A 12,196-nucleotide genomic window follows, 5' to 3' on the forward strand; every position below is an offset into this window, starting at 1 on the left:
TGAGTTGCAAGAACAGCATCTCATTTTCTACTTGGGGACCCTGCAGCCTTCAGGACTTAATATTAAGTTCAAAACTTTTAGGCTTTCCATGTCCTTCACCCACCCCTCCACCCCAGGACCTGTCATCACATGGGCTGCTACCACAACCATCTCATTGTCAGCTACTAATGGTTCCCATTAACAGGTATTGACTCGCGCCAGGCTGACTTTTATCCAGTCTTTTCACTGCTGAGCTGGTGTTTTCTTTCTCTGGGCTCCATCTCTACTTATCATTTACCTTTAACAAATAACAATCAGTTCTGAAGAAGAGTCACTGGGCCCAAAACATTAACTCTGCTTTCTCCTCCTTGATGCAGTCAGACCTGCTTAGTTTCTCCAGCAATTTCTTTGATGTTTTTGTTAATCGAGGAACTGTTGCTTTGAGCAGGTTAAGAGTATACTTGATTCTTGCCGAGGGAATGAAGATTAGGAGCTAGAATGCACATTTATGGTAGAATTGGATGGTAAGTCCAGTCTGACCTTTCTCCATGTCAGAAGCAACTCTTGAAAACTTTTATGCGGTTCACATAGAGCATGGTGAGGTTCTTGCTAGGCAACAGCGAGTTGCCCATTAATGGGGGATTATTGCTTTTTTTTTTAACTGCCCTACCTGCCTCAGCTTTCTATCTTATCAAATTTGCCAAACAAACTAAATGTCACAAAAACTCAGCATAGAAATCAGAATTGGTACCTGGCGAATTTAGTTTGCAGTTTATTCTGTACAGCCTCCGTGTTGGACACCAGCTACCAACATCTCAGAGTGCACTCCATGGGCATTGGCGTCATGCTCACCACCATCCACAGGTATTGGCATTCCAATATATGCCAATCCCTAAGAACTTGCATGGTACATCTCTGTTCCATGTACAGGATGCTTCTGCACTTCAATGCTACACCTTGGGTCACACCAACAATTATCATTGCAATGCTGTAGCAAGGACACCGTATGCTCAGGGACACACACCCAGTTCATGGACTGGACAAGGCTACATCACTGCTTCTTTCCTTGCTGTCATAGCGTTCACTCACTTTGATGTTCAGAGTATTCCTGTCTTGTATTGCCATGCCTCTCTTTTTTGCACTTTGCCCGCTCAGCCAGGGTTATGAGACTCATAATTCTTCTGTCTTGCCTTGACATTTGGTGCAGACACAAGGGCAGGAAGCTTTGTCATGACCCATTCCTGAAGAAGGGCTTATGCCCAAAACATCGATTCTCCTGCTCCTCGGATGCTGCCTGGCCTGCTGTGTTTTTCCAGCACCACATTTTTCAACTCTGGTACTCCAGCATCTGCAGTCCTCACTTTCTCCCTGTGCTTCCTAAGCATCCCATAAGTGGATACATTGAAACCAAGAGGATCCTGAGGGATTGGCAAATCTTGGATGCCAAAGTCCATGGACATGGTATCCATGGATCATGCCTGAGTGATGTTTGCTTGGAGGCTGTTTGCAGCCAGTGTCCATGTACCACTCTGATTTCATGTTGAGATGGCATGTTTGAGGCATTTGCTAAGATCGGAAGTTGAATATTTAATGAGATGAGATATGCAGTTAATAAAGCATTTAAAGCACTGTGTCACTGTGGGCGGCACGGTGGCACAGTGGGCGGCACAGTGGCACAGTGGTTAGCACTGCTGCCTCACAGCGCCAGAGACCTGGGTTCAATTCCCGACTCAGGCGACTGACTGTGTGGAGTTTGCACATTCTCCCCGTGTCTGCGTGGGTTTCCTCCGGGTGCTCCGGTTTCCTCCCACAGCCACAAAGATGTGCGGGTCAGGTGAATTGGCCATGCTAAATTGCCCGTAGTGTTAGGTTAAAGGGGTAAATGTAGGGGTATGGGTGGGTTGCGCTTTGGCGGGTCGGTGTGGACTTGTTGGGCCGAAGGGCCTGTTTCCACACTGTAAGTAATCTAATCTAATCTAATCTAATCTAATCTAATCTAATCTAATCTAATCTAATCTAATCTAATCTAATCTAATCCCCCTTTATTTGGCAACTCACTAACTTTTATCCTAATCACAAGGTTATGTTTGGACACAGAAAATGAATGGATATGAGGATTTGCTTGGAAAGTGGAGGTGATATAAAAATACAGCCGTGATTTTACTGAATAGAGGAGCATTTTTATTGCCCGCTTCTGATCCTACTTTTTTTATTGCTACTGAATGTTTTTGTTGTTATTGAGTTGTGTCCTGAATAATGCATCTTAACAATTGCCAACTTTGGAAAAAGAACTGTGAATATGTTTCAGAGAAAGTTCAATTTATCAATCACTGCCGCAGCTCGCATCTTTATTTTTACAGTTGGGACCATTTCATGGAGGCTTGTAGCGGGCAGCGACATCACCCTCAATTGCACCATCTCCAGATTCTCAGATACATTGAGTCTCCACTGGAAACAAAGAGATCCATTTTGGCATAACAGGGGGAACAACACTGATGAGATTCGACTGAATGACAGTGTCTATCTGATCATCAGAAATATTGAAAGAAATTCATTCACATGTGAAGTGCAGGAAAATGATGCTACTGTAATTACTGCGGCCATACATCTGTATCCAGGCAAGTCCAAATCTATATCGGAGTGGAATTTAAAAAAAATTGTGTCCAAGTGTTACCAGGCCAGCAGTGAAATCAATAGCTGTAACAGGGATTTTACTGTAGATTGTGGATTCAGTAGGCATCCGAAGTTTAATTTGTGAATTGAAGTGCAAATGGCATCAGATCCAAAATGATAGGGAATGGGAATCCAGTTAATGTTTTCAAATTGATTCAGTCTGTTTTATCTTGCCTCTTTCTGTTTGAGCATTGTTTGAAGTTCCTTTTAGATTTTTATATAGAATTGTGTACCAATGTCATAGAGTCAGAGAGTCATAGAGATGTACAGCATGGAAACAGACCCTTTGGACCAACCCGTCCATGCCGACCAGATATCCCAACCCAATCTAGTCCCACCTGCCAGCACCTGGCCCATATCCCTCCAAACCCTTCCTATTCATATACCCATCCAAATGTCTCTTAAATGTTGCAATTGTACCAGTCTTCACAACATCCTCTGGCAGCTCATTCCATACACGTACCACCCTCTGCGTGAAAAAGTTGCCCCTTAGGTCCCTTTTATATCTTTCCCCTCTCACCCTAAACCTATGCCCTCTAATTCTGGACTCCCTGATCCCAGGGAAAGAGTTTGTCTATTTATCCTATCCATGCCCCTCATAATTTTGTAAACCTCTATAAGGTCACCCCTCAGCCTCCGATGCTCCAGCCTGCTCAGCCTCTCCCTGTAGCTCAGATCCTCCAATCCTGGCAACATCCTTGTAGATCTTTTCTGAACCCTTTCAAGTTTCACAACATCTTTCCGATAGGAAGGACACCATAATTGCACACAATATTCCAACAGTAGCGTGACCAATGTTCTGTCCCTGTACAGCCGCAACATGACCTCCCAACTCCTGTACTTAATACTCTGACCAATAAAGGAAAGCATACCAAACGCCTTTGTCACTATCCTATCTACCTGCCACTCCACTTTCAAGGAGCTATGAACCTGCACTCCAAGGTCTCTTTGTTCAGCAACACTCCCGAGGACCTTACCATTAAGTGTATAAGTCCTGCTAAAATTTGCTTTCCCAAAATGCAGCACCTCACAGTTATCTGAATTAAACTCCATCTGCCATTTCTCAGCCCATTGGCCCATCTGGTCCAGATCCTGTTGTAATCTGAGGTAACCCTCTTCGCTGTCCACTACACCTCCAATTTTGGTGTCATCTGCAAACTTACAAACTGTACCTCTTATGCTCACATCCAAATCATTTATGTAAATGACAAAATGTAGAGGACCCAGCACTGATCCCTGTGGCACTCCACTGGTCACAGGCCTCCAGTCTGAAAAACAACCATCCACCATCACCGTCTGTCTTCTACCTTTGAGCCAGTTCTGTATCCAAATGGCTGGTTCTCCCTGTATTCCATGAGATCTAACCTTGCTAATCAGTCTCCCATGGGGAACCTTGTCGAACGCCTTACTGAAGTCCATATATATCACATCTACTGCTCTGCCCTCATCAATCTTCTTTGTTACTTCTTCATAAAACTCAAACAAGTTTGTGAGACATGATTTCCCACACACAAAACCATGTTGACTATCCTTAATCAGTCCTTGCCTTTCCAAATACATGTACATCCTGTCCCTCAGGATTCCCTCCAACAACTTGCCCACCACTGAGGTCAGGCTCAACGGTCTATAGTTCCCTGGCTTGTCTTTACCGCCCTTCTTTAACAGTGGCACCACATTTGCCAACCTCCAGTCTTCTGGCACCTCACCTGTGACTATTGATGATACAAATATCTCAGCAAGAGGCCCAGCAATCACTTCTCTAGCTTCCCACAGAGTTCTCGGGTACACCTGATCAGGTCCTGGGGACCTTTAACCATTTCAAGATATCTAGCACTTCCTCCTCTGTAATCTTGACATTTTGCAAGATGTCACCATCTATTTCCCGACAGTCTATATCTTCCATATCCTTTTCCACAGTAAATACTGATGCAAAATATTCATTTAGTATCTCCCCCATTTTCTGTGGCTCCACACAAAGTCCGTCTTGCTGATCTTTGAGGGGCCCTATTCTCTCCCTAGTTACCCTTTTGTCCTTAACATATTTGTAAAAACCCTTTGGATTCTCCTTAATTCTTTTTGCCAAAGCTCTCTCATGTCCCTGTTTTGCCCTCCTGATTTCCCTCTTAAGTATATTCCTACTTTCTTTATACTCTAAGGATTCACTTGATCTATCCTGTCTATACCTGACATATGCTTCCTTCTTTTTCCTAACCAATCCCTCAATTTCTTTAGACATCCAGCATTCCCTATACCTACCAGCCTTCCTTTTCACCCTGGCAGGAATATACTTTCTCTGGATTCTTGTTCTCTCATTTCTGAAGGCTTCCCATTTTCCAGCGAACATCTGCCTCCAATTAGCTTTCGAAAGTTCTTGCCTAATACCGTCAAAATTGGCCTTTCTCCAATTTAGAACTTCAACTTTTAGATCTGGTCTATCCTTTTCCATCACTATTTTAAAACAAATAGAATTATGGTCGCTGGCCCCAAAGTGCTCCCCCACTGACACCTCAGTCACTTGCCCTACCTTATTTCCCAAGAGTAGATCAAGTTTTGCACCTTCTTTAGTAGGTACATCCACATACTGAATCAGAAAATTATCTTGTACACTTAAGAAATTCCTCTCCATCTAAACCTTTAACACTATGGCAGTCCCAGTCGATGTTTGGAAAGTTAAAATCCCCTACCATAACTACCCTATTATTCTTACAGATAACTGCGATCTCGTTACAAGTTTGTTTCTCAATTTCCCTCTGACTATTGGGGGGGTCTATAATACAATTCCCACAAGGTGATCATCCCTTTCTTATTTCCCAGTTCCACCCAAATAACTTCCCTGGATATATTTCCGGGAATATCCTCCCTCAGCACGGCCGTAATGCTATCCCTTATCAAAAATACCACTCCCCCTCCTCTTTTGCCTCCCTTTCTATCCTTCCTGTAGCCTTTGTCTCCTGGAACATTAAGCTACCAGTCCTGCTCCTCCCTGAGCCATGTTTCCGTAATTGCTATGATATCCCAGTCCTAAGTTCCTAACTATCTCCTGAGTTCATCTGCCTTCCCTGTTAGGCCCCTTGCATTGAAATAAATGCAGTTTAATTTATTAGTCCTACCTTGTCCCTGCCTGCCCTGACAGTTTGACTCACTTCTGTTCTCAGCTGTACCCATCTCAGATCAATCTCTTTCCTCACTATCTCCCTGGGTCCCACCCCCCCCCCCCGCACCTTACTAGTTTAAATCCTCCCAAGCAGTTCTAGCAAATTTCCCTGCCAGTATATTAGTCCCCTTCCAATTTAGGTGCAATCTGTCCTTCTTGTACAGGTCACTTCTACCCCAAAAGAGATTCCAATAGTCCAAAAATGTGAATCCTTCTCCCATACACCAGCGCCTCAGCCATGCATTCTTCTGCTCTATCCTCCTATTCCTGCCCTCACTAGCTTGTAGCACTGGGAGTGATCCAGATGTTACTACCCTTGAGGACCTCCTTTTTAAATTTCTGCTTAACTCTCTGTAATCTCCCTTCAGAGTCTCAACCTTTGCCCTTCCTATATCATTGGTTCCAATGTGGACAATGACCTCCTGCTGGCCCCTCTCCCCTGTGAGAACATTCTGCACCCTCTCTGAGACATCCTTGATCCTGGCACCAGGGAAACAACACACCATTCTGTTTTTTCTCTGCTGGTCACAGAAACATCTGTCTGTACCTCGGACTACAGAATCCCCTTACACAATTGATCTCTTGGAAGCCGGCATATCCTTCATTGCATTAGAGCCAGTCTCAATACCAGAAACCTGGCTGTTCGTGCTATGTTCACTTGAGAATCCATCACCCCCTACATTTTCTAAAACAGTATACCTGTTTGAAATGGGTATATCCACAAAAGACTCCTGCACTAGCTGCCTACCTCTCTTACCATTCCTGGAGTTAACCCATCTATGTGACTGTATCTGAGACTTTACCCCCCCACCCCCCTTCCTATAACTGCTATCCATCACATACTGTTGCTGTTGCAAATTCATCATTGCTTCTACCTGTCTCTCCAACCGATCCACTCGATCTGATAAGATTCGCATCCAACAGAATTTATGGCAGATATAATCCGCAATAACCCTTAAACTCTCTTTAAACTCCCACATCTGACAAGAAGTACATATCACTGCAAAGGCCATTTTTGCTCCTTCACAATCTACAGACCCAGAAAATTACACCGTCTTATTCCTCTACAAACACTGCCCCAGTTAAATTAATAGCTGTGGCTTATATTTTAAGTTTAATCAAGAGATTTATCTCCAAAAACATATAATCAAGAAAGAATCCATTGTACCCACTACTGCAGCCTTTCTCTTGGACAGACTTAAAACAACAATTAACTTATCTGATTCTGTGCTGTTAACTTCGCCCAAAGATTAGTTGTGAATTTCGCTGTTTATTAATTTTCCCAGATGCACTCTGATGTCCAGTGATACACGAAGTCAAACAGCAAAGGTGGTAACTGCAGGTTCTCTCTCTCTCTCTGTCTCCTGTATGTCGTACTTTGGGCTTTGACACATAGATGTGACAGTGATCAGTCTGTGAACAGTGTGATCTGACACAATCTGGGTGATCTGTCCTGATTAGTGAAGTTTAGGCTGACATTTCCACAAAGGAAGAATGGAGGGGTCAATGCCCTGTCAGAATGGAGATTTTGTCTGTGATTGGGAATTGGAGGTTAGGGAAGAGCAAAGATAGAAGACCCACAATATTCTTCTCAGGTTTGAATGTAAACTGACACCATTATGGCAAAAAGAAAACCTCAAGAAAGATCTAAGAACTTAACTTCTTGATGCCTTCTTTCCCAGAAAGCCACTCCCTTGAAGTTTTACCTGATAATAGCTCCCCTACTAAAAGATTTTGCCATTTTAACATATTCACACTTTATTCTTAATGGCAGAGAGGGGAGTTATCTTCATCTGCCTGGGGGAATACTTGGGATGTTTATAGAAGAATGGAACAGAATTGAAAACCTAAGCGGAAAGGGAAGATAGAAACAAGGGTATAAATAAAAATAAATCTAAGAAGTAAGAGTAGGAGTGAAAGACAGAAAACAAAGGGGGGGAAAACAAATGAGCAACTGTGCAAAAATATAGCGAAGGGAATTTATAAGGTTAAAATGGCAAATTTAATCAGAATTTGGTGACTAAACTTAACGGATCTGTCTGGAGAAAGTGGAGCTAACATTTTGAGTTCAGTTACTCTTCATCAGAACATTCTAACGCTAATCCGTCAGAGCATTGGGTTCATGAAGCTGACTTGATGACATTGTCAAATAAAAAAAACTAGGATCCTGAATCTAAATAAAAGGAACTATGTTGCTTTGTGTGCAAATTGGCATGGATGGATTGGAGCACCTTATTGGGTTGCGGTGGATAGGCAATGATTAATATTTGACAAATATGTACACTACTATAAAAACTATTTGTTCCAGTCTAGCACAATAAAAAGGAAAGGTGGCTCAACCAGGGTGTAGTTAAGAGACAGGAAAGACGGAGTGGAAATATGCTTTCTCTTTGTGTGGGAGATAGTGACTGGTGGGCGACTGCAAGATCAAAGCTTGGCCCCCAGCTATTCATGATATGTATAAATGACCTGGGTAAGAGAACCAAATGCACTATTTCCAAATTGTTGACAACACAAAACTGGACAAGGATTATGAGAATGCAAGGAGGCGAGACAAATTGGGTGAGTGGGCAGAAACAAGGCAGATGCAATACAATGTAGCGAAATGAAAATTTATACATTTTTGTGAGCAAAACAGAAAGGTAACGTATTATTTAAATGATGATATATTGGGAAGATGTGTATACAGAAAAGGATTGGGTGTCTTTGTACACCAATCAATGAAAGTAGACATGTTGGTGCAGCAAGCAATTAGGAAGGATTTGAGTTCAGAAATAAACATGTCTTACTGGGCCTTGGTGAGACCACACCTGGAGTACTGTGTGCAGCTTTGGCTTCCTTATCAAAGAAAGGATGTACTTGCCATAGAGGGAATGCAATTTAGGTTCACTAGACTGATTCCAGGGATAATAGCACTGGCTGATAAGGAGAGATTCTTCCAACTGGTTCGATATTCACGAGGGTTTAGAAGGATAAAATATGTACAATTTCAACAGGGCGGGACAGACTGCATGCAGGGAGAATTTTTTTCCCTTGTCAGGAGTCTTGAGCAGCCTGTGGTAGGCCATTTAGGACTGAGATGAGGAAACATTTCTTCGTTCAAAGGGTAGTGAATCTTTGGAATACCTTTTGAGACTGTGGAGGCCAAGTCACTGAATGTATTTTAGAAACAGATAAGTAAATTTTGAGATTTTAAAGGCAATGAGAGTTATGAGGAAAAAGTAGGAATATAGCATTGAGATAAGGGAACAGCTGTGAACACATTGATGGTTGGAGTAGACTTGACAGTATAGATGGGGTGGCATAGTGGTTAGCACTGCTACCTCAAAGTACCACCAACCTTGGTTCAATTCTAGCCTCAGATGACTATCTGTTTGCACTGTGTCTGTGTGGGTTTCCTCTTGGTATTTTAGTTTCCTCCCACAGCCATGCTGAATTGTCCATAGTGTCCAGGGATCTGTAGGTTAGGTGGATAAGCCAGGGAAGATGCAGGGTTACAGAGATGGGTTGAGTCTGGGTGGGATGCTCTTTGGAGATTTGTTGGGCTGAATCACCTTCCACACTATAGGGATTCCACTTGAACACTGTTTCAATGCTGTCCCATTTTTATGAGTTTAGACCATGAGTCAAGAACACTTCATTTGCACAGTTGCTATATTCTAACTGAGATCATGTAAGAATGCATGCCTTTATCCTAAGCATTAATTATTTAAGTTGGTTACATCTGAGGCCCACTTAAATAATTAATGACTGTATTTAAGTCATTTTACGAACTGAACTCTTAATTCACTGTAATCATCGTAACAATTACTTCCTAATCAAAATCTTCTTTTCCCATGACAGGAAGGTATTATCATGCTTCAATTATTGACACACGTTATCGATCAAGTACAAGTTACAGTGAATTTCATCTGGTTTCTGATATAATTTTTTGGAGATACCATCATTTTGCCTGGGTTTGGATGTCACATCATTATCCAAATCAAGACAGACAGATTGCTTCCTTTAATACATCACACCATGCCAATTTAAACAGGACATACTTTGGGAACCGAATCACGATTCAACACTACTTTTGGAGGCATGACTCCATTTCTGTGCAGATTGCCCCCGTGCTGTTTGATGATGCAGGAGTTTATGCATTCATTGTTGATTCAGTAAACCATGTGACCATTACACTAATCACAGTTAAAGGTAAGAGACAGAATTTTGTTGCTGTTTTCAATGATCATTTCGATTCTAAAATGATTTTCTCTTGGGCTCGTATCCTTGCCTGCAAGCTAGCAGACCTGGTTTAATGTCTCTCTCGCCCCAGAGGTGTGTAATGACACGTCTGAAGAGGTCATTTAACAACTATCTAAATTATTTTCTTGTCTATACAGTCACAGCGGAACCCTCTGATGCAGTGACTGAGGGAGACTCCGTTACCCTGACCTGCTCTGTCTCTAATGTCACTGAAGCAATCAGACTTGCTTGGATCAATAGCGACGGAAAATCTGTTTTGGAGAAAACATTGACTGGACAAAATGGGGAAGAGAAATCTCTGAGTCTGATTATTCAGAAAGCTGACAGATGTAAATGGCACTGGATGTGTGTTTTGTTTGATCAAAACAACCCCAGAGTTTCAATCCCATATAATCTAGAAATCACGAGTAAGTGTTTATAGTTCAACCTTATAACAAGTGGCACTGTTATAACATTTTGCATAATTATCATGGAATTGACCAAAATGTATTCCTTCATACTGTATTATTGCAGATGTCCTGTGTAACAACTGCAAGGTGATATAAGGCTATGCTTTGAACTGCCTTATTAAGAGTTTACCTTTGTAGATAATTAAACCACGTGCAATTGAGTGGGCACAGTTTTATTCTCCAATTTAAAATTGGCATTGTGTTCAAATTTTGCCAAGACCTCAAGCTTCTCTCTTTGTAACCTTCACTGGCCCTAAAACCTCCCCAAACTTTCTGTTTCTAAAATTCTGGATTCTTTTGCATCCTACGTTTCTTTTGCCCAATAACATGTGGCATTGCTATTCTTCACATCAAACTTGATCACTAGAATTAACTTCCAAAAGTATTCAAAATCTCTAGCTTCCTCTCCTCCTTTAAAGTTATTGCTTTGGCTAAGTTTTGGGTTTCTTAACCTGGTCTCAATTTCAACAAAGTGTGTTAGAAGTATTTCACTATATTAGCAGCACTATATCAATGCAAGTTATTGCTGCTGTTGAACCAATGAGATTAAAAGCAAATAGTAGCCCACACACTTCTGCTAATGCCAAGACTTTTGATAGTACAAAGTGGAAACAGTTCTCTACAAGAAAGAGAGGGAGCGAGAGCATGCCTCTTCATTGGGCAAACAGAAATCCTGAGCATTGGGATGTAAACATGCTGAATAGAATTACAGACTCTTACATATGTTCATGAATTTCTCAGTAAAACTGATCAGAGAAAGATGAAATTCCTCCGTGATGGTAGATTGATGATGTTTTAATTTCAAATGGACACAGTGGGGTTAGATTGCCCAATCCTCTGCCCTAAAAGTTAGACAGAAACTGACCAACATGAAATCTGTCTGTTCTGCAATGATAGTGGTGGGAGGGTGGATGCTGAATTATTTAACAATGGAACTTCTGCCACTACATAGCCCACTCTTCAAAACTGCTGAGCTGTTTATCTTGCTTCAGCCCTTTCTCATGGACGAAAAACTTTGTGATGTTCGACTACTAACCATGGTGTTGAAGGTGGTACATGAATACAGAGAGAGGATTGGCTAGTCATTAAAGGATGGAGTTGTAGTAATGGGGGGAGTCACAATTATTATAATATATTTTAATGACCTGGATGAGGTAAGTGAATGTGCTGTAGCTAAGTTTATGGATAATATGAAAATAGGTGGGGAAGCAAGTGGTGAGGAGATTTAGAATCCTCAGAAGGATTTAGACAAGTTTATTGAATTGACAAAAAAAACTTGGAAGATGGAATATAATGTAGTAAAATGGAAAAGACTTTGGTAGGAAGGTTAGAGAAGCTGAGTATTATTTGGAGAAAGACTATGGAAAGCTATAGCACAAAACGGTTTGAGGGTCATCATGCCTGAATTTTAAAAAGCTGGTTTCCAAGTTCATTGAAAGTCAAATTGAATGTTGGCCTTTATTTCAAAGAAAAATGGAGTATAAAAAAGGGAGGTCTTGCCAAAACTTCACAAAGCAACTGTTAGGTTACATCTTGAATATTCTGAATACTTTAGGCCACGATTTAGGCCACAACCTCTTCCATATAGAAGGACAAGGGTACCCAGATACATGGCAACCTACAAGTTCCCCTCAGAGCCACTCATTATCCTGACTTAGAAATATGCTAATGATGCCTACACCCCTAGAGTGAATTA

The 12,196-nt window shown here is 41.7% G+C and overlaps 1 protein-coding gene across 1 annotated transcript in view; it reads left to right on the forward strand.

Annotated features, from left to right (window-relative positions):
* Positions 1-12,196, forward strand: part of LOC122556490 (uncharacterized) — a 40,254-nt gene that overhangs the window by 22,133 nt on the left and 5,925 nt on the right. The window contains exons 7-9 of the mRNA XM_087995168.1: positions 2,340-2,601; positions 9,654-10,000; positions 10,189-10,458. Of these exons, the coding sequence (XP_087851294.1) occupies positions 2,340-2,601; positions 9,654-10,000; positions 10,189-10,458 (879 nt within the window). The remainder of the gene's footprint in view (positions 1-2,339; positions 2,602-9,653; positions 10,001-10,188; positions 10,459-12,196) is intronic.

The sequence above is a fragment of the Chiloscyllium plagiosum genome, unplaced genomic scaffold (assembly GCF_037043375.1).
Source record: "Chiloscyllium plagiosum isolate Xiang-an unplaced genomic scaffold, Cpla_swu_hap1 HiC_scaffold_16, whole genome shotgun sequence".
NCBI classification, from domain to species: Eukaryota; Metazoa; Chordata; class Chondrichthyes; order Orectolobiformes; family Hemiscylliidae; genus Chiloscyllium; species Chiloscyllium plagiosum.